Raw genomic sequence first — 21581 nt, 5'->3', positions numbered from 1 at the left:
TGTGACTGCGATGTTTGCTTGAACATTGCGTCACCGCCAGGCCGAATCTGTAGCCGTCTACTCAGACTGTGAGAGCTATACGCAAACCGTACTGCGCAATGTTACCTCGTAGTAAATAGGCCCGCTCAGACTACGGTCAATCTCACCAAGTCATCAGCCGCCACGCACTATCCACTATGACTGGGTCCAGCGATGCCTCATATCATCAGAACCGCTCTCGGAGACACGCATTCCTCCCCGACGACCCTCTGGGTCCCCTGCTAGCACTATGACAGCGTGTGGTGATTGGCCGAAGACGCGAACGGTCGGTCTGGGGCAGCGATAATCGGCCTGGTCCAAGCTCCCCAACTCGAAATTCTGGGTGGGTTGACGATCGAGCCCAGCGTCTTTAAAAGCTGATATCCCCGCGAAATAACTCTGACCCCAAGATACCCCTTTCACACACATTCACAATGGCTTCAAGACCTGTTACCCGCGCTCTGCGCCAGACCGCCCGCCAATTGGCTTCCACTCCCGCTCAGAAGCGCACTTTTGTGTCTGCTCTGAGTGCTGGTGCTAAGAAGGCTGCTCCCCGCGCGGCTGTCACAAGCCAGTTCCAGCAGACCCGTGGTGTCAAGACCATTGACTTTGCCGGTACCAAGGAGACTGTCTACGGTGAGTTTGACCATTCTCGATGCGTCAAGACCAAAGCTGACAACAAACAGAGCGTGATGACTGGCCAAAGGAGAAGCTTCTTGAGTACTTCAAGAACGACACCATGGCCATGATTGGCTACGGATCCCAGGGTCACGGCCAGGGTCTCAACATGCGCGACAACGGCCTCAACGTCATTGTTGGTGTACGGAAGAACGGTGCTTCGTGGAAGGAAGCCGAGGCCGATGGCTGGGTTCCCGGAAAGAACCTGTTCGACATCGACGAGGCTATTGGCAAGGCCACCATTGTCATGAACCTCCTCTCAGATGCCGCTCAGTCTGAGACTTGGCCCGCCATCAAGCCCCAGCTCAAGGGCAAGGTAAGCAATACTCATCAATTTTTCAAGAATTGGAACTAACAAAACCAGACTCTCTACTTCTCCCACGGTTTCTCCCCCGTCTTCAAGGACCTCACCAAGGTCGAAGTCCCCACCGACATCGACGTCATCCTCGTCGCCCCCAAGGGCTCCGGCCGCACTGTCCGCACCCTCTTCCGCGAGGGCCGTGGTATCAACTCGTCCATCGCCGTCTTCCAAGACGTGACCGGCAAGGCCAAGGAGAAGGCCGTCGCCCTCGGTGTTGCCGTCGGTTCCGGATACATGTACGAGACCACCTTCGAGAAGGAGGTCTACTCCGACCTGTACGGCGAGCGTGGCTGCCTGATGGGCGGAATCCACGGCATGTTCCTCGCGCAATACGAGGTTCTCCGCGAGCGCGGCCACAGCCCCTCCGAAGCCTTCAACGAGACCGTCGAGGAAGCCACCCAGTCTCTGTACCCCTTGATCGGCGCCAACGGCATGGACTACATGTACGCCGCCTGCTCCACCACCGCCCGCCGCGGTGCCATCGACTGGAGCAAGCGCTTCAAGGCCGCCCTCAAGCCCGTCTTCGACGACCTCTACACCTCCGTCGAGAACGGCAGCGAGACCAAGCGCTCCCTCGAGTACAACAGCCAGCCTGACTACCGTGAGAAGTACAACGCCGAGCTCAAGGAGATTGACGACCTTGAGATCTGGCGCGCCGGAAAGGCTGTCCGCTCCCTCCGTCCTGAGAACGCCAAGTAAATTGCGTCGAGGAGAGGTCGAGCTTGGATAGTAAGGAAGATTAAAATGTGTAGATAATGTCATGTCTTTTGTTACGATTAGGGATGTTATGGCGTTGGCGCGCTTGGTTGCTATGTACGCCTTTATGCTGCATTGGTGGCGGTCAAAAAGAACCTTGGAAGAAGAGACAAGGAAGGGAAGAGCGCAAAAGCGAAATGAATACCTTTCCATGACAATAACTGTTCTATTTCATGCATCCTCTTGCGGTATATAGTTTCCTGGCCTGAAGACATTGCATCTCGTTACAGACATCTCACACTAAAGTGTATCCATCCATGTATCCAACTTACCATACGTATCCGTCATACTTTTACTTCTCTACCCCAACCTAATTCTTCCTTATCTTCTGTCATATCACTCTTTACTGCTTTCACTTCCATTCCTGTTCGAAACCGGCGGCGCTAACCTCGTAAAAGCCTTGGACCGCGCATAAGTCGTCCAAAGCCTCCCTTCCAAGTCTAAGAGTAATCCAGGTTTGCACCTCGTTGCTGGAAATGCAGGGGTACTGCATCTAGGAGACGATGTTGAAGTTGATGAGGTTGGGGAGGGAGGTGAGGTCGTCAATGAAGTCGTGGATTGGGGTGAGCCTGGTCGTATTGAGGCTGATGTGGTTGTGGATGTGGACGTGAGAATAGACGAGGTGGAGGTTCGGCGAACTATCTTGGTTGTGGTGATATATTGCGCGTGGTCGCGGAGGAGAGTGTGGAAGTATGGGATTTGATGGGGTTGGGCTGGTGTGTACATATTGTTTTGCGAAGATGTTTTGGATGGTAGCCGTTGCGAAGGTAGTTGTTGTGATAGTGCTTGATGGGTTGGTAGTCGTACGGATGGTAGGTCAATCGTTGGTCTGTACGCAGGACTCAAGTCGCAGATGCTATGAGTTATAAAGGAAAAGTGAGATCAAAGTTTACCTTTCGATATCTATGAACTTCAATGATTCAATTACTATATCCAGTGTGAGCTGAACTATGGTCTGGGGCAGTGAATCGGCATACATTGGTATAGCGTACCATGGTTCGTTTACAATCTTCTCCTGCTCAACTCAACCCAATCCAAACACCCTATCACGACTCCTTAAACCTGGCAGTCATATCCCATTCAAATACAGTTGTTCTCCAACTTCCCCAGCCGACGTCGAATGTGAACTGGCTACGGTAGCCTGGTTCCTCTGGTTCCGTGTCTTCTACGATGGGCTGCTCTAAGGTAGGTTGCTCTACGACAGGCTCTGCGACAGGGTATTCGACAACCTTCCAATCTTCTCTGATATTCGTATCGTCTACTTTCTCATTGTCATGGTTTGGTTTCGATGGGATCGCATCAGGCACTGATGTGGTGCGTTAGTCACCGTAGAGCAGTTAGTCTGTTGATGGGGAGGCGCACCATGTTCTTTATTGCCTGGACGGGATCTGAGTATGGGCTTACCGCATATGTTTACACTGTAAGATCATGACGATTCGCGATGGTAGGTGCCGCCTGTCTGTGCTATTTTGAGATGACTGTTTCGCACGCAGACTGACGCTGATGCGCTATGGAAATGATGTTTGCAAAAAGGCTTCTCAAGGTTGTGGCGTTTCGCACAGGTGTTGGATTGTGGAATTTTCTGGGTCTCATACCAATCCGTCTGCTGACGGCCATAGTGGTTGCCTGAAATGGCTACGCCACGTCTTGATACTGCGGGGTGCTGGAAGAGGGAAAGATCTATTAGAATTCCCGGATGTGACGGCTTTTCGAAGGATGCGAAGATCTGTAGTCCCCGGTCGAATTAGAACATGGCTCTTACTTCGACCTTAGGTCTAGAGAGATGCTGCTGCATATGAAGTAAATTTCGCAGTAACTGATGAGATTATTAGAACGGGAGTTGCTAGCAAGGAGTGTCCTTTCTTCCACGTCGTGCTGAAGACAGCGACCAAGAGATCAGGGTGAAGTTGGGAAGTTTCCTGTTTTGACGAATAGATTTCCTAAGGAACAGCCCTTCGCGACATCGTCTTCTTTTTAAGTCGGCTTGTTCTCGTCTTCCGAACCTCTTCAAAGGGAAATGGACTCCTGCGGGGATGTAAGAGACGAGCCTGGGTCATAAGGCGTGAACCATTCTAAGCGACGCGTCTACGACTTGAACTTCGGAAGTGGCAAAGTAGAAGGGCCTCGCGAAATTGCAATCGATGAGTCGCGGCACGGAGACAAGATAAGGAAAGTAGACATCTGCGTCGGTCGAAAGTTGAAGCGAGGCCAAGTGGCTGAGAGAACAAGCACTGCTTGGCTTCTCCTGCCTGACGCAACGACACATTGCTCCTCGGAACCCCTTGCATCAAGCAAGACTGCGACATTACCCAACAGCGCTCAGGTATCGTAACGTGCAGTATACCCATTACCCAGGACAAAACAGAAATAACGTAGAAGCAAACATTGAATGCTTCGTGCGTTCGCATGCTTTTGATGCACCCGAACTCGTCCAACGCCCACGCACCAGCAACTCTCCGCTCCCCGCGGGCACCTAGCGCCTCCACAAATCGCATGGCGGATGTACCAGATCGTGCATCGATCAAGGAGGCGTCGAATCACTCTCGGCTTGGATGCGAGGCTAAAGTCCGATTTACCGATCTGGGGATCTAACATCAACATGACATCACCACTTCAACATTGAACTATCGACGTGTCGCAAACATGAGGCACGTAACAAGTGCGTGCGCGCAGCGAAGCGCTCTAGTTAACTGTCACTGGGAACTATGTTATAGAACTGTCCCTCCGTTCGGATCCCCCACAACGCCCGCAACCTTCGCGGATAGTCCCTTGAGACCGTCGCAAACGGCTTCCTTTAGCCGTCTTTGTTTGTTGTCGACTACTGGATAGTGGTGGGTTTCATAGTAGTCTCACGACGAATACTACTTCTTGTTAGCCTTTTTTTTTTAGGCTTCGTGGACTTTCGCGATGGCTTCCAACGAGGCAGGAGCGTTCCAGGGTTCCGATCAGCAATACCCACAAGACGCGTTGCAACAACAGTCACATGTCACATCGGACGCGTCTGTTACCAACAACGAATCGAGCACACACAACACCTTCATCTCCAACGTCTTACATACCAGTAGTCGGAGCTACTACGGTGGAGAAGGCTCAGGGCTATTCTCAGCTTCAAGCAATTCCACGGCGGTACCATCGCCAGATGTTCGATCTTCCCAAGATGCCGCAGTACAACATTCAGCTTCCGAACATGTGTCCAAAGATGAATCTGCGACTCAGACTATTCCAAGCAACGACTATTTGCAGAAGACGACATCAGGAGGTCCAGTTGAGGAGCACGTCGTTCTCCACGACGATTCCTCAGACTCAGAGCATGAAGCAGATGAGCCGTCGGCGAAGCGTGTCGAAACAGCCAAGAGGCCCGGCCTACAATCGAAAAACTCGAAACCTATGACCGAAGACGACCTATTCCGCGCGTTGTCCAGGCGAAGGACGAGCCAAATCAATGGCCTCAGCAAGACAAATACTAGTGCAACGGGACGAAGCCAAGAGGAAGAGGACGAGATCAACAAGCTCATGGGAAAGATGTTCGGACACACCAGACAGGAAGCATCAGAAGAGGAGAAGACGAGACATCAAGGTGTGATCTTCAAGCACTTGACGGTCAAGGGCATGGGTATTGGGGCAGCACTACAGCCCAGTGTTGGGAGTCTTTTCCTAGACCCTGTGCGATTTTTCAAAAATCTGCTCACCAAGGGGCCGCGCCAGGCAGGCGGTAAACCACCGATTCGCACTCTTCTTGATGACTTCTCTGGTTGCATAAGACCAGGCGAGATGGTGCTTGTACTTGGTAGACCGGGGGCAGGTTGCTCAACGTTTCTCAAGATGATCGGCAATCAACGATACGGCTACGAAGAGATCACAGGCGACGTCTCGTATGGCGGTACTGACGCAGATGAGATGGGCAAGAAGTATCGTTCGGAGGTGCTCTACAACCCCGAAGAGGACCTCCATTATGCGACGCTCAAAGTCAAAGACACACTCAGGTTCGCGTTGAAGACAAGGACGCCTGGTAAAGAGTCACGAAAGGAAGGCGAATCGCGCAAGGATTACGTTAACGAGTTCCTTCGTGTGGTCACCAAACTTTTCTGGATTGAGCACACCTTGGGCACAAAGGTTGGCAACGAGCTGATTCGTGGTGTGTCTGGTGGCGAGAAGAAGCGTGTATCGATCGCGGAAGCCATGGTGACCAAGGCATCGGTACAGTCCTGGGACAACTCGACAAAGGGTCTCGACGCGAGCACTGCTCTCGAATACGTTCAGAGTCTGCGATCTCTCACGAACATGGCTCAAATCTCTACTGCTGTGGCGCTCTACCAGGCAGGCGAGTCGTTGTACGATCTTTTTGATAAAGTCATTCTAATCCATGAGGGCCGTTGCTGCTACTTCGGGCCTACAGAGAAGGCGGCAGATTACTTCAAGAATCTCGGTTTTGTCAAACCTGAGCGCTGGACCACCAGCGACTTCCTGACATCCGTCACCGATGACCACGAGCGACAGATCAAGGAAGGCTGGGAAGATCGCATCCCTCGCACAGGTGCTGCTTTCGGAGAAGCATTCTCCAACAGCGAGCAAGCCAACGACAACCTTGCTGAGATCGACGAGTTCGAGAAGGAGACTAAGCGCCAGGCCGAGGAACGTCATCAGAATCGTACCAAGGCTACGAAGAAGAAGAACTTCACGATTTCATTCCCAGCTCAAGTCGTCGCCTGTACCGACCGCCAATTTCGCGTCATGGTGGGAGACCCGCAATCTCTTATTGGTAAATGGGGTGGCATCTTCTTTCAGGCTCTTATCGTCGGGTCACTGTTCTACAACCTTCCAAACACGGCTCAGGGTGTGTTTCCGCGAGGTGGTGTAATCTTGTAAGTTGTGACTGTACGAAATGCATATGGACATATACTAACTTCGTATCATCATCTTTGTAGCTTCATGCTGCTTTTCAACGCCCTTCTCGCTCTCGCTGAGCTCACGTCCGCTTTCGAATCCCGACCCATTCTACTGAAGCACAAGACTTTCTCCTTCTATCGACCGGCTGCCTACGCTATTGCGCAAACTCTCATCGACATGCCTCTTGTGCTGGTTCAGGTCTTCATCTTCGACATTGTGGTATACTTCATGGCCAACCTGTCGCGAACAGCATCGCAATTCTTCATCTCTCTCCTCTTCCTCTGGATCATCACGATGACCATGTATGCTTTCTTCCGAGCTATTGGTGCCTTGGTAGGCTCCTTGGATGTTGCAACTCGAATTACGGGTGTTGCCATTCAGGCACTTGTCGTATACACTGGTTATTTGATTCCTCCGGCGAAGATGCACCCATGGTTTTCTTGGCTACGATGGATCAATCCCATTCAATACGGCTTCGAAGGTCTCCTAGCGAATGAGTTCTACAACCTCGAGATCCAGTGTGTACCGCCATTCATCGCACCGCAAATTCCCGGGGCCCAGGAGCAGTACCAATCTTGCGCTATTCAAGGCAACAGGCCTGGATCACTTACAGTGGCCGGTCCGGATTACATCTCTGCAGCGTTTGGCTACAGCAGATCGCATCTTTGGCGCAACTTCGGCTTCATCTGTGCCTTCTTCCTCTTCTTTGTGGCGCTAACTGCTTTCGGTATGGAAATCCAGAAGCCAAACAAAGGCGGAGGAGCAGTCACTATCTACAAGCGCGGCCAAGTACCCAAGACTGTTGAGAAAGAGATGGAGACCAAGACTCTACCCAAGGATGAGGAAGCTGGCAATGGTGAGCCGATCACCGAGAAACACTCTAGCGACAACGACGACTCCGACAAGACAGCTGAAGGTGTGGCAAAGAACGAGACAATCTTCACATTCCAAGACATTACCTACACCATCCCATACGAGAAGGGCGAGAGAACGTTACTCAAGGGCGTTCAGGGCTTCGTCAGACCCGGCAAGCTTACTGCGCTGATGGGTGCATCGGGTGCCGGCAAGACGACATTACTCAACACCCTTGCCCAGCGCATCGACTTTGGTGTTGTTCGTGGAGACTTCTTAGTCGACGGAAAGCCACTCCCGCATTCCTTCCAGCGTTCGACCGGTTTCGCAGAGCAGATGGATGTACATGAGTCTACAGCGACAGTACGCGAGGCATTTCAATTCTCAGCGCGGTTGAGGCAACCGAAAGAAGTACCCATTCAGGAGAAGTACGACTACGTCGAGAAGATTATCGATCTTCTTGAAATGCGCGACATTGCTGGTGCAGCTATCGGTACGGCTGGAAACGGACTCAACCAGGAACAGAGGAAGCGTCTTACCATCGGCGTGGAGCTTGCAAGCAAACCTGAACTCCTCATGTTTCTTGATGAACCTACTTCCGGTCTTGACTCTGGTGCTGCCTTTAACATTGTCCGATTCTTGCGCAAGGTAAGTTCATAAACCTTGACAATCTAAGACGACTGACTAACTCGACTGCAGCTTGCGGACGCCGGTCAAGCCATCCTCTGCACGATCCATCAACCCAGCGCCGTCTTATTCGAGCACTTCGACCAGCTCTTACTTCTTAAATCCGGCGGTCGCACAGTTTACTTCGGCGATCTAGGCCACGACTCCCAGAACCTCATCAAGTACCTCGAAGCCAACGGTGCCGACAAATGTCCCCCACACACCAACCCTGCTGAGTACATGTTGGAAGCTATCGGCGCCGGTAATCCAGACTATAAGGGCCAGGACTGGGGTGACGTCTGGGAGAAGAGCTCAGAGAATGAGAAGCTCGGCAAGGAGATCCAGGATATCATCTCCAGCAGACGCGATGCATCCAAGAACGACGAGGCACGGGATGACCGAGAATACGCGATGCCTTACCCTCAGCAATGGCTCACAGTCGTCAAACGAAGCTTCGTGGCTATCTGGCGGGATCCCCCCTACGTTCAAGGAATGGTCATGCTTCACATAATCACTGGGTTATTCAACGGCTTCACCTTCTGGAACCTCGGAAACAGCCAGATCGACATGCAATCCCGACTCTTCTCCATCTTCATGACCCTGACTATCGCACCTCCTCTGATCCAGCAACTGCAGCCCCGCTTCCTTAGCGTGCGCGGCATCTACGAGTCTCGCGAAGGTAGTGCTAAGATCTACTCTTGGACTGCTATGGTCTGGGGCACTATACTCAGCGAACTGCCTTATCGAATTGTTGCAGGCACTATCTACTGGTGCTGTTGGTATTTCCCGCCTGGCTTCCCTCGCGATACGTACACTGCGGCGAGTGTATGGCTCTTCGTTATGCTGTTTGAAGTCTTCTATCTTGGATTCGGGCAGGCTATTGCGTCTTTCTCTCCCAACGAGCTGCTCGCGTCGCTGCTTGTGCCGCTGTTCTTCACGTTCATCGTATCCTTTTGCGGTGTGGTTGTACCGTACAACGGACTACCTTCGTTTTGGTAAGTAATCTCTACTAATTGACGCGAGACGTTTACTAACTACGAGCGCAGGCAAAGCTGGATGTATTGGCTCACTCCATTCAAGTACCTGCTCGAAGGATTTCTCGCGCTACTTGTTCAAGGCCAAACCATCCGATGCGAGACTAAAGAGTTGGCGATCTTCCCACCCCCACCTGGCCAAGACTGTCAGACATACGCCGGCCAATTCGCGCAGCAAGCAGGGGGCTACGTCGAAGCCCAGCCGGACGGGAACTGTGGGTTCTGTCAGTACGCAACTGGAGAAGCCTTCCTGGCATCCTTTAACGTCTTCCCACGGTACATATGGCGTGACTTCGGCATTATGTGGGCTTATATCTTCTTCAACTTTTCCGTCGTCTTCATCTGCACCTGGCTGTATCTGGGCGGCCTACGCCAGATCAAATCGTTCTTCAGCCCGGCCGCGCGCAAACAGAAGAAAGAGACGAAAAAGAAGCAGAGCGGCGATGCAGCTTGATACAGAGATTTCAAAGATACCAGACACTCGGCACAGCGTGCAGCGACATGCTTCGACGTCGACTGCGAAGATGCGGGTTCCGGAAAACTCCTAGCCTGCCCGCGGCCGGAACGCGCAAGGCTGGGAGACGCAGCTTTGGAACGGCCCATCCCAGCGCAGGGTGGGGCTCATTTCCGCCTCGTGCATTCCCCGCGAAATGCCTCTTGGGGATCTAGAGCATGTGCTAGAGTTTCTCTGTACGTACAGGCTGGGTCCTAGCGTCCACCATAGTCACTCGTATAGCCAGCGGTGTAGCATTAATAGTAATTTTGACAGCGCAGCTGTCATGTGTACAAACTGCAGTAGCTTCCATTCCGCATTTGACGTGTGAGTTATCATGGATGTGCTGGTCTCTGTCATTGCTGTCGAACCATGCGCGATTAACAACACCGCACGCACACGATGCTCGGCACTTTGACACATGCAAACCCAATCTTGCAGGTATCGGGTTAACAAGGCATCGTGAGAAGCATCGAAATGCCTCAGCTTTTCCGATGGGCAGCGCCGCCCGTCCGAGGCCCTTGATTTGTGCATCATGGAATCGAGGACTAAGCCGAACGGCGTTCCATCATAGTGCAGGGGTCTGTGTGGATCGCAAACTGCACACGAGCTGGAACCGGAACTGTGGTATCTTGCACCGCCTCCTGTGGCCGAGCTATGCTGTCGACTATTGATTATCGCGATGCGCAATATTGACGCGCATGTACGGATTTGGGCGTGATGCATTTCGTACTGTTCGTTCAAGACCACTCTAGCCACCCTCCTAAATCATACCGAGGTCTACAATCGATAGCACAGCGTCTCCGGCGAAAAATAGGCCAAGAGTCGTTATAGCCGAAATGTTCGTGATGTAGCCCAATGAAACAATGACGAAAGGTCGTTGAGCCTTTACCGCTTGCAGCGAGCGTGAATGTGGGGTAAGTGTGATCAGCCCCTCCAGCCAATACCGACGCGCGCATTGCCGTTCACGCAGCTGTTACAATCGTCACGAGGGCTCCGCTACAGCGAAAAGTCGTCGACCATGACACAACCGTGACCGCAGACCTCATCTTAGTGCTAGTTAGAGAAGAATAGAATTTCCACTTCCATGCGCGTCGGCCTAAGCTTTGCCAGCCATAAAGCTGGATGTCGTGGTTACACTTGCCGGGCGCTCCTTCCGAAGTCACCCAGCCCTCGTGCCCAGCTCCGCGTTATTTTCGTCCCTCGTGAGCCGACCGGCACTCCCACTACCCAAACACGCACCATTACCCAATCAGCGACAGTAGCGCTAGCTTGTCCCCGGCCCAGCAGTGCCAGCCTGAGCGCAGACGACGTCGTCAGAATGGCTTCGAGTGGTATTAAAGCTGCCTCGGACCCCGTTGTTAGAACTGCATCTCCAGCTCCTTTGGCCCAAGACTTTGCCCGTCAACAGGTGTCAAAACAACAGCGTTCTAATTTCCATTCCTCTTCCATATCTCCACTCATATCCAACACCATGGTTTCTCAAAGTGTCAACAAGACCAATCTCCACCCTTCCGGCGTTGCGTGAGTGCCCTCCTGTCTCAGACTTGCCTGAGGTCAATTGAATTGGGCCAAGTGACAATGACTGACAACCATCTTATAGGCCGAACAAGGAACACACGGAGATTGAAGAATCCCTCCACGACAAGGCACACATCGACTATGACCGTGTAGCCATTGTGAGCGTCTCTGAGTGTACAAACCTCGACTCCAACACTAACGAGTCCAGATCGCCAACCCTTCGGTCGCTGCCCTCTACGAAGATGCGCTCGTATACGAGACCGGCTCAGCCATCACAGCCTCAGGTGCTCTCTCAGCATACTCAGGAGCCAAGACTGGCCGCTCACCCTCGGACAAGCGCATCGTCGAGGAGGACTCGTCAAAAGACGACGTCTGGTGGGGTCCAGTGAACAAGCCGATGAAGGCCGACGTAAGTCTTCTCCGCATTTCCTACGCATTAGACTTTTGTCTACGTCAAACCGCGGTATTGGCTTGTGAAATTTTGGCGGCAGACGTCATGTACGCTAGGCGCATACCCGATGGAGTTCGCATCCCTGCACGTGGCGCGGTTCTGGGGCTCGGCTGCCCCGCATCACGCCTGCATGACGGATCAACTTCCATCGATCCATCTGGAAGACTATCACGTGCGCATCTCGATCTCTTGCTGACATCCCATCCAGGTCTGGCGTATCAACCGTGAGCGTGCCATCGACTACCTCAACACCAGGAACCGCATCTACGTCGTCGATGGCTTCGCCGGCTGGGACCAGCGCTACAGGATTCGCGTTCGTGTCGTCTGCGCTCGTGCCTACCATGCTCTCTTCATGCGCAACATGTTGATCCGCCCTTCAAGGGAAGAGCTGGAACACTTCGAGCCTGACTACACCATCTACAATGCCGGTGCTTTCCCTGCCAACAGATACACCAGCGGTATGACATCGTCAACATCGGTCGCCCTCAACTTCGCCGACAAGGAGATGGTTATCCTCGGTACTGAGTACGCAGGAGAAATGAAGAAGGGCATCTTCACTGTTCTCTACTACGAGATGCCTGTTAAGCACAACGTACTCACTCTCCACTCTTCAGCAAACGAGGGTATTCAGAACGGCGATGTCACTGTCTTTTTCGGTCTTTCCGGAACTGGTAAGACAACCTTGTCTGCCGACCCCAAGCGCGCCTTGATCGGTGACGACGAGCACTGCTGGAGCGACACTGGTGTCTTCAACATCGAAGGTGGCTGCTACGCCAAGTGCATCGGTCTCTCTGCCGAGAAGGAGCCAGATATCTACGGCGCCATTCGCTTCGGATCCATCCTCGAGAACGTTGTCTTCGACCCAGTCACCCGTGTTGTTGACTACGACGACGATACCCTGACCGAGAACACCCGCTGCGCCTACCCCATCGAGTACATTGAGAACACCAAGATCCCCTGCATCTCAGAGGGTCACCCCAAGAACATCGTCCTCCTTACTTGCGATGCCCGCGGTGTCCTTCCTCCCATCTCCAAGCTCAGCCCCGAGCAGACCATGTACCACTTCATCTCCGGTTACACCTCCAAGATGGCCGGTACTGAGCAGGGTATCACCGAGCCCCAGGCTACATTCTCTTCTTGCTTCGCTCAACCTTTCCTTGCTCTCCACCCCATGCGCTACGCCAAGATGCTCGCGGAGAAGATTCAACAACACGGCGCCAATGCCTGGCTCCTCAACACCGGCTGGGTCGGTGCCGGTGCTACCACCGGTGGCAAGGTAAGACAATCCTTCAACAAGACTCATTCGAAACAAATGCTAACATCTCCACAGCGCTGCCCCCTAAAGTACACCCGCGCCATCCTCGACGCCATCCACTCCGGCGAGCTCGCCAATGTCGAATACGAGACCTACGAAACCTTCGGCCTCTCAGTCCCCAAGACCTGCCCCAACGTCCCCGACGAGCTCCTCAACCCCGCCAAGTCATGGAACGGCACCGCCGACTTCAAGGGCGAAGTCGAGAAGCTCGGCAAGCTCTTCATGGAGAACTTCAAGAAGTACGAAGACCAAGCCACCAAGGAGGTCATCGAGAGTGGTCCACACGTATGCTGCTGCCCCAAGCACTAGATTGTGCTTCTGGTTGAAATGGTTCCGACATATTTTTCTTACGACTTTGACAGACTGAGTAGCGGATCTTCCTTACGATGTTCTTTCTCTTACGTTACAACCGAGCGGTCGAGCGGGTACCCTCCATCGACGTCAGCGGCTGTTTCCTTGCTCTTCTTCGACTGGATGGTTGTAGGCATAATGTGTGCCTGCAGATGGGATTCGATATGATATCATGGTTTTCTCTTAATCGTTGGATGCGTCTTATGAGCGCTTTGTTGCGTGTACATACACTTTTGGCGTTGGGTTCAGCTGAGCATTGCATGGCGGGAGATGAGAAGGCAGCGTGTTTGCTGTTAGAAGAGGGAGAGAGACAAAAATTTCATCATGTTCATCATAAGCAATGTTCATTATGTTATAAATGTGATACGACTTATTGTACCACTCTTGGAAGTTACTTGTACCACTCTCGGAAGGTATCTATCGAGAGTGGTACGGCTTTAAACCACATCTGTAACATAATGCACAGAGCCTTAGAGCATCGAAGAATGTTGCTTCAGAGAAGAGATTCATTCTTTGATCAATGACTCGATGGCGTCAAGGTATCCAACTATTGAGTTCGTGCTCTTGCCACTACCATTCGTTACTGCTGTCTCAATACAAGCTATTCCAAACCCCATCCAACCATTCCCCCATTCCTAACCCTACCTATCCCACCCTCACAAAACCGCCTCATCCATATTCCTAATCCACCCCCACATCCACATGACCGTATCCAAATGCGCCTGCACCCCCACCCTCTCATCCACCGTATGAATATTGCCTAGACCAACCTGTTCCTTATCCCACCCGGGTCCATACCGAAAGATGTTCTCGCTCAAATCCCAATAGTAGCGCGTATCCGTGTTTCCAGTCATGATACCAGGACTCACAAGCAGGTCTTTACCGTACAGCGCACGTGTTGTTCCTGACAGGACCTGGTAGGGCGTTGCGGTTTTGTTTGAGCCGACATTCAAAGAAGTTGGGGTTACGGGCGCGGGCTCTAGCATGGTGGGGCCGTGGGAGAGAGTTATGCTAGAGGGCGTTTCAGTGCCGTTGAAGGCGTGGAGGGTGAGGTTGTACTTTTGGGCTACTTGGGCCGCGAGGGACGCGATGTGAGTTTTCACGGCTGAGGAGTTGGACCCGACGTTTATACGGTGGTTTACTGTTATTTGAGTTCGTTCTGGCAGGGCATTTGTTTTTACACCGCCGTGGATGATGTCGACTGCTACGGAAGTTGTGAAGAGGTATTTTATGCCTGGGCCTGCTTTTGCTGCTTCGAGGGCGAGGGCGTCTTTTGTGGGCTTCTTAGAGCATGTCAAGCTGCGTTTGGAGCGCTTGTCGAGAAGTTTGCCGAGGTGGTGCGGGAAGTCTGGGGCGTGGGAGGCGCCGCATTGGAGGAGGCCTAGGTACGGATTCTCGTCTGCGAGGTGGGGCTCGTAGGCGTTTGCTTCGATTAGTGTGATGAGCTCGCTGGCTACGCCGATGCCGTTGTGTGCGGGAGGAATGCTGCTGTGACCGCCGGGCATGCGCACAACGATGTCGACATCGATGTAGCCTTTTTCTGCGACACCGGGGATGGCGAAGTTCGCACCCCAGCTCTCGACGTTCACGGCGCCTTCGTCGATGATGGCGGCGATGGAGTTGTGTCCGAGCTTCTTTAATAGGTACTCTGAAAGATGTCCTGCACCTTCTCGGCCAGAGATCTCCTCATCGAAGCCAAACGATAGGATCAACGTCCGTTGAGGAGCAAAGCCAGCAGAGATCAGTGCTTCGACGCTGTTCAAAATAGCCAGCAGTTGGTTCTTGCAATCGCTTGCACCCCTGCCCCAAACGAACTTCCCATCGTAATGACCAGAGAACGGAGGGTAAGTCCATTGTTTAACGGTAGAGTCCGGAACAGGCACAACATCCTGATGCGCCATGAGCAGATTAGGCTTCAAGCTCGAATCTGTACCAGCCCACGTATACAGCAAGCCATGCGTGTTAACCTTGTCCAACTGCAATGTTGCATGCGTCAACGGGAAAGTCTTCTCAAGGTAGTCGGCAAAGGAGTACATAATGTCCCAGCGCGGGTCTGATCCAATCTCGCCCATGTCATCGTAGCTTTGCGTGGGGATCTGGACGGCACCTGATAAACGCTCGATGGCAACGTCTCGGAAGGCATCAGATGTCAGGTAGCTTTCCATCTCATCCAACTCTTTTGTCTTCTTCGATGGAAACAGGGGTTCGACCTGTGGACATTGCGCTTTCGAGTTGGCATTGCTTAGCCCGGAGGGAAGCTGCCATGGCGATGTAGGGACGGTGGTGACATGACGTAGGAAAGCCAAACCCGCTAAGCAAAACAATGCGCTTCCGACGAATTGACGGTAGTAAGAGCGGCTGTACTGCTCCCGAATCGGAACAGGCGTTTGCTGTCCCCAATTCTTGCCCGCCATGATGAAGCTTGTTGAATGTTAGAGTCTTGGTGTCTTGGTGTCTTGGTTATCGGATGTTGCGCGGGGATAAGTGGTTACGTTTGCGACTAGTCTCAATCAGGAAGGTATGTACATGGCTTTGTCAGTATTATCGGATCGACGAGATAATCGTATCTACCTCGCCAATTGTTTGTTGTATACATCGGAAAAGTATCCGACTCGCGTTCACTTATCGGACGGCGGGGAGGCTAGTGTGCATGAGTGGTATTTCATAGTGAAAGCCCACAGAGACAACCCATGTCTAAATTCGTCGATATAGACCACTACAGTGAACCCTCCGGCCACTTGTACTCCGGCCACGGGAAATCTGGATCGTACTTCTGCTGAAGTACAACACTTCCCGCCGGAAACGTCTTGTGTGAGCCATCAGGCATATCCACCGGCTGCGCCTCACCAACAAAAGTCCACGCTGCGAGTAGACCAGCAGCCCGCGCAATCTCATCCTTGAGCTTCCCAAGTCTATCTGGCTGGGGAGAGAAGTTCTCAAGCAGAGCTTTCTCCCTAGTCTCCTCGAATTCTCCTGGTTCAGCCGTCACTTCCACATCTTGATCACGCTGTTGCTCTCTCATATCCATTCCACCGCAATCCGATACCAGAGGCTGGAAGAAATCATTCTTCAGCGGTCGCTCCACTTCAGCATTGTCCAGATCCTCGTCGATGTCGATATTGGCAATCTCGTAGTTGATATATGTCAAAGCCAGGCATTCCGTCTTCACAAGGATCTTCATGACCACTTGTGTACTTTCTGCTTGTCCTTCTTCCACCATTTCGTCGTCAGCAAAGGCATCCACGTACCAGACTGCACTCCTCTTCACTGCATCTGCGTCAATGACGACGAATGGGGATTCTCGGCCTGCTTCGTTTTCTTTTGCGCGCATATATTGATGGGATTTGCCGATGTAATCATCGGGGGGCCTGACGATCTTGAGCTCAAGCAGTGGCTGGAATCGAGAGCAGGCGCCGAGTTCAAATTCCGTCTTGAATTTTGCGAGCTCGTTGTCGTTCAACGGAGCCACAAGATATGCTGTGAGGCATGTGACATCGAAGGGAGGCGGAATGAAAACCATGATGATGGTGAGTTTGTTGGTAGCAGAAGGGGTTGTATGTGAGTATTACAAAGGGTTGGTATTTCCTGACTGTTTATATGTGAGGCATACCGCATGGTGGTCCTCGCGTTGCCAAAGATCATCGATCTAGGCCATGCACGAGACCAACGATTGGCTACAGTTACGCTCGCACAGGCAGCAATATTGTTGAGGGCCCTGCGTTTAGCGGCTCAACTTAGCTCAAGATCGGCACTGTCGATCTGGAAACGTTAGGCTCTTCAGCAATGCACTTCAAGGCTGTCACGATCATGCCGCACACCAAAATAGAACTGTAACAACTAACACGACGCAAGATCATGCTCCAATCCGAGTCAAAGGCTCATACTCTTCTTGATTTGGGGTGTTTGTAGGTAGATCACGAGGCGTATCATAACTCCAGAACTTACGTCGCATTCGGTCTCCTTGACGGAATCTTCATTGTACCCGATGCTGATCTCAGTTGTAACAGTGGATGCGTCGTCGCATGTGAATGTCCTTCTCAGATTGAAACGAGCATACACGACACGGAGAGAGTAAAGTATGGCGAGAAGTACAAGATACCAATCATCACCTAAACGCATCTCAATACAAGATCTAATTCCTGAACACTATCAGCGCACTCTCATCCGGCGAAGGACCTATATCCGGCCAAATTTCCGTCTGGTATCCAGCTGCCCTCCGAGCCATATCCCTCTCCAAAAAATCAGCCAACTTCAGACTATCCCAAAGAATCTCTCTCCTCCTCCGCGACCGCAACATACTAATAATCCTCCGCCGCACTGCCACATCAGCGCAGAAAACGTATAGCTGGAACAACGCCGTGATGAGATCCGTTTTGAGTCCGTAGAGTGGTTGTTTCGACTTGCTCCACAGGCTATCGAGGTCGTCGAGGAGGAGACTGCATTCTACAGCGTCGAGTTGGCCAGTGGGCTGGTTGTCGCAGTTGACTACGGGGCTCTCCTCAGCTAGTAGCAACTCCCAGAGTTTGTACTGAATCTTCAGATTGACGATTCTTTCTAGGTTTCCTGCATATTCGACTGTGCCTACTAGGTTCTTCACTATGGCCCGGAATTGTATATCCCATACTTTCAATCGTTGTCGTAAGATTGCCCATTGCTTTTCGCACTCGGAGTTGTTATGGTCCTGATCCTGCTCCAAGTCCCACGAGATGTGCGTGACGACATCATCAAACGTGTTCATCACATCTTCCGCCTCGATGAGATCCCGAAGCTTTCCAGCAGATTTGTTGTACTTCTTTTTCGGGGCCATGAATGGCGTGATGTCTGCGAATATACGGTTCGGGGAGAAGAGCCCGACTTGGCTGCCAATGGCATGGAACATGGCTGCCAGTTCCTCGATATCATGGTTAGGTAGGTATGTACTAGGTTTGTGGTTCGCAATGAGTTGTGTCCCAGACCTGATGTGCCGAATCGCTTCACTGAAGTTGCCGCGTACGCTCTCGAGTATGGCAAACAAAATGCAACATGTCAGGATAGTGACTAGATCGGCTGCTGACTCGTCAGCGGAGCCCCTTTCGTGTATCAGACCGGATATGGCATCATTGTAGTGCGACAGGGTAAAAGCTTCAAGATTTGATGGCTTGTCGTGACCGCGTGTTGTGAATTGCCAATGGACGGCGCCAAGAGCCATGATCGCATGTCGTACACACGAGATGTTTTGGCTAGGGCCCTGGAAGGCCTTTTGCCAGAAGCTCTTATTCAAAGATTCAGATATCTCCATGTCGTGGATTGTGTTGGTGAAGAAGTGAGTGTAGTAGTAGGCTTCCAGGGGATGGCCTGGTACCAACAACGTTCTGGGAAGATTGATGATCAAGGGTCCCCTTGAAGAGCAAGCAGTTTGGTTGGGCTTTGCTGCCAGTACCGGCGCGTTCGAGGTCTGCCATTTTTTGAGAGGCGCAGATGCGTAGCCATCGCAGACGAAGCCGGCTACAGTGCATCTTTGGCATGCGGGTTCAGTCTCGTCGCATTTCTTCCGTCTTTTCTTGCTGGGCGAATTAGATAAACTGGTAAGGGGTGCGACAGGCCACACTGGTGACCTACCAGGTGATACAGCCTGTACGAGTCTTGTGGGAGAAGGCTCTAACCCTCCGTGCGCCTGATGGTGGCTTTGTGTTTTGCATCGCGTATATGCAGGTGAAAGGGTGCATACATCCTACTTTAATGGCCAGAGATTGACGGGACCAGGCCCCAGTCTGAGTCAAACGCGCATGTTCTGCATTGTTGATACGGGAACCTTTGATGGGGGAGATATGCCAGCCCGTACGCGGTGAGCCGGGGTCCTTAGTCGCTGCGCATTGGGCAGCGTCGCGTAAGATATGATTGGTTCTCTATACGCGCAGACCCACTCACTGCTACAACGAGACTAGCGCTCGGCTCGCCAAGCACACCAACGTCCACATGAGGTCGAGCTACCTTTCTTTGGTCGTAGATCCTGAAAGTATCTGGACGGTGTACATTCTGGCTGAGTCCGAATGATGTGGCTAGGTACACGAATCCGCAGGGCGAAGCAAGAGCATATGCGCTAGACTCCAGGCCGCAGAGGTGACTGACCTTCCGAAAGAGAACGCGAGGCAATCAGCATCAAATAGTTGACCCTTACCATCTAGGGCTTTTGCTCGTTCCATCTAACCTCTTCTCACGATATCACCTTGACCAAGAATAAAACTATCGGCCTATCTTCAACTCAAAACATGACCGATACCCAACGATCGAAGCCCATGCTGGCTGTCGCTCCAAGCCAGGAGAGCTCACCCTCAAAGTTGGAAGCTTTCCTATCGGCACACCCCGAGATCCAGATTGGTCGCGCCGCCTTCCAAAGCCTCCAGTCTGCCCACGATAGCAGCGACTCATTCTCCATCATCAACAAGCCGTTCGTAAACATGGTGCTGTATCAAGAGTTCAATGCGGATACGAGGGAGCGCATATACGTCGTCGCACTGATTGACGACCAGAAGGCTCTTGATCATTATGAACAAGACTGCGGTGGAACGTCGAACGAAGATGGATGCGATTGTGTAGAGAACCAAGGGCCCGAACATATGATTTACGAGCGTGTCGTCGAATACAAGAGTGCGGATTGCGAGAACCATAAGGATGAGCCGGAGCCGAACCCTGATTGTTCTGAGTGTTGGCCAGTTTTGTGTGGGAGTAAATGTGTTCCTTGAAGTGCCCGGGTGACGAGCAGCAGTCGCGAGTTGGAGATCCTGTATTGTTTGGTTTCGTAGATCAATTTGTTGCAGAGAAAAGTCAACGTAATTACAGAAAGCGTATCGACTCTGACTCTTATAAAATTGATCGAATGATGACTGTGAGTAGACAGCCTTGCAAAAAGGTGCTACCCAGTAATTGATGGAATTTGCTAGTCATCCGGAGGCAATTTTGGTTTATTTGTAGGCTAGTACAACAGATACACATCCTGACGTACACAGGAGGTTGTTAACAATACATGCAATTGGGAAAGTAAGCTACGAGACATCAATTGCGCACGCCATAATCGAGATTTTCATAACCCAATAGGTAGACGTGATAGGATGATGAACGACACAAACAGGACAGATACCACAGCGGTAGGCGCTCCGAGAGCGCTGGCGCCGCTCATTTGTATCGCTGGCACTACTTTGACGTGAGCTGCAAGGTTTGTTAATGAGTGGCATTTTAAGAACAACCATTACCTGGTATGTTGCTGCTAGCTGGGATGCCGTCAACAGTAGATTTCACAAAGTCGTATCCGATATCCGTCCGAACTCCCTCAGGGTTCTTGATCTCGGCGTCGTCATCTTGAGAGATGATTAGCAAGGCTCCGGTTTTACCCCGGGAGGAGAACTTACACCACAACTCATAGGCCTCTGGATGGGGGCCGACAAGACCAACAAAGCCTTTGCCGTATGGTGTGACTGAGGCAGCGACATTCTGATTGGCAGAGTATCTAGCAACAATTCCAGGGTCAGAGTCGTTGAAGCCCAGCATTGTCGCACCCTCTTGGAAGTACGCCCATCTGGCCTTCTCCAAATTCGGGCTGCTAGTGCTAGCATTGAACTTCCAATCGACTTGAATCGTGGTGTCTCGGTCGTCGTCAACTTGTGCTTTATCTTGCAGTATTTCGGATCCGACGTCGATTCCGCTGGGCATGAGATTGAGTGCCGACTTCCCAGCAAGGTAGGCCCCCAAACAGAAGCCCATGTACCGACCGCCGCCGTTGACAAATTCTCTTATCGTCTTCGCATGCGTTTTGAGCTCATCCCAAGCTTCGTCAAGATCTGCAAAATCGTTCTTAGTCTCTTGTGCTCACTTCAAAGTCAAGCCGCGATGCGTTCTCATCATCGGGCTAGGGGATACTGACCTGGTCCGCCAGGATGTGCGTAGAGGTCTGCTTTTGACAGAAGTTCGGGGCTGAGATCCACTTCTTCGTCCGGTCCAGCATACGTGACGTTGAAGTGGTAAGGGGAATTCATGAGTAGTCTGCCGACACTCTCGGAGCAGTTGTCGCAAGCGCTGGATCCACGGTAGATGATGGCTGTCTTCATGGCTACGACAGCGGGTAACGCTAGGAGCAGTATCAGACCATCTGCGATTCTCATCTTGATTTGAGTAGTGCAGGGGTGCTATGTTGCGCTTGAAAGAAGTGTGTATGCCAATGATAT

General features: G+C 52.0%; 9 protein-coding genes across 9 annotated transcripts; 4 read left to right on the top strand and 5 right to left on the bottom strand.

Annotated features, from left to right (window-relative positions):
• The first annotated feature begins 367 nt into the window (after window positions 1-367).
• BKA58DRAFT_349575 (6-phosphogluconate dehydrogenase) lies at window positions 368-2180 on the top strand. The gene is made up of 3 exons (XM_046168494.1): window positions 368-654; window positions 705-1012; window positions 1061-2180. The coding sequence occupies exons 1-3, from the start codon at window positions 453-455 to the stop codon at window positions 1754-1756; spliced, it is 1206 nt and encodes a 401-aa protein (XP_046030319.1). The 5' UTR covers window positions 368-452; the 3' UTR covers window positions 1757-2180.
• A 679-nt stretch (window positions 2181-2859) lies between these two features.
• Window positions 2860-3430, bottom strand: BKA58DRAFT_463534 (uncharacterized protein; the record flags this gene model as incomplete). The annotated part of the gene is made up of 2 exons (XM_046174879.1): window positions 2860-3119; window positions 3409-3430. The coding sequence occupies 2 exons, from the start codon at window positions 3428-3430 to the stop codon at window positions 2860-2862; spliced, it is 282 nt and encodes a 93-aa protein (XP_046030318.1).
• Window positions 3431-4720: 1290 nt separating this feature from the next.
• BKA58DRAFT_463533 (ABC-2 type transporter-domain-containing protein) lies at window positions 4721-10044 on the top strand (the record flags this gene model as incomplete). Its single annotated transcript, XM_046174878.1, has 4 exons — window positions 4721-6675; window positions 6739-8200; window positions 8252-9213; window positions 9265-10044. 4 exons carry the CDS (start codon window positions 4721-4723, stop codon window positions 9704-9706), a joined length of 4821 nt encoding a protein of 1606 aa, XP_046030317.1. The 3' UTR covers window positions 9707-10044.
• Window positions 10045-10800: 756 nt separating this feature from the next.
• On the top strand, window positions 10801-13708 carry BKA58DRAFT_371548 (phosphoenolpyruvate carboxykinase-domain-containing protein). Its single transcript, XM_046169044.1, has 5 exons — window positions 10801-11269; window positions 11349-11424; window positions 11475-11675; window positions 11926-12993; window positions 13048-13708. Exons 1-5 carry the CDS (start codon window positions 10833-10835, stop codon window positions 13339-13341), a joined length of 2076 nt encoding a protein of 691 aa, XP_046030316.1. The 5' UTR covers window positions 10801-10832; the 3' UTR covers window positions 13342-13708.
• BKA58DRAFT_371546 (uncharacterized protein) lies at window positions 13709-15933 on the bottom strand. The gene has a single exon (XM_046169043.1). The coding sequence runs from the start codon at window positions 15795-15797 to the stop codon at window positions 14040-14042; it is 1758 nt and encodes a 585-aa protein (XP_046030315.1). The 5' UTR covers window positions 15798-15933; the 3' UTR covers window positions 13709-14039.
• A 21-nt stretch (window positions 15934-15954) lies between these two features.
• BKA58DRAFT_371545 (uncharacterized protein) lies at window positions 15955-17367 on the bottom strand. The gene has a single exon (XM_046169042.1). The coding sequence runs from the start codon at window positions 16901-16903 to the stop codon at window positions 16100-16102; it is 804 nt and encodes a 267-aa protein (XP_046030314.1). The 5' UTR covers window positions 16904-17367; the 3' UTR covers window positions 15955-16099.
• A 148-nt stretch (window positions 17368-17515) lies between these two features.
• Window positions 17516-19061, bottom strand: BKA58DRAFT_433217 (uncharacterized protein; the record flags this gene model as incomplete). The annotated part of the gene is made up of 2 exons (XM_046173168.1): window positions 17516-18926; window positions 18982-19061. 2 exons carry the CDS (start codon window positions 19059-19061, stop codon window positions 17516-17518), a joined length of 1491 nt encoding a protein of 496 aa, XP_046030313.1.
• A 312-nt stretch (window positions 19062-19373) lies between these two features.
• Window positions 19374-20483, top strand: BKA58DRAFT_371543 (uncharacterized protein). Its single transcript, XM_046169041.1, has one exon. The coding sequence runs from the start codon at window positions 19632-19634 to the stop codon at window positions 20103-20105; it is 474 nt and encodes a 157-aa protein (XP_046030312.1). The 5' UTR covers window positions 19374-19631; the 3' UTR covers window positions 20106-20483.
• A 112-nt stretch (window positions 20484-20595) lies between these two features.
• On the bottom strand, window positions 20596-21518 carry BKA58DRAFT_445612 (uncharacterized protein; the record flags this gene model as incomplete). The annotated part of the gene is made up of 3 exons (XM_046174146.1): window positions 20596-20717; window positions 20769-21197; window positions 21281-21518. The coding sequence occupies 3 exons, from the start codon at window positions 21516-21518 to the stop codon at window positions 20596-20598; spliced, it is 789 nt and encodes a 262-aa protein (XP_046030311.1).
• Window positions 21519-21581: the final 63 nt, after the last annotated feature.

The sequence above is a fragment of the Alternaria rosae genome (genome assembly GCF_020736505.1).
Source record: "Alternaria rosae strain MPI-PUGE-AT-0040 chromosome Unknown BKA58scaffold_1, whole genome shotgun sequence".
Lineage (NCBI taxonomy): Eukaryota > Fungi > Ascomycota > Dothideomycetes > Pleosporales > Pleosporaceae > Alternaria > Alternaria rosae.
Note: the sequence above shows the minus strand (reverse complement) of the source record. Positions and strands in the feature narration are given on the sequence as shown.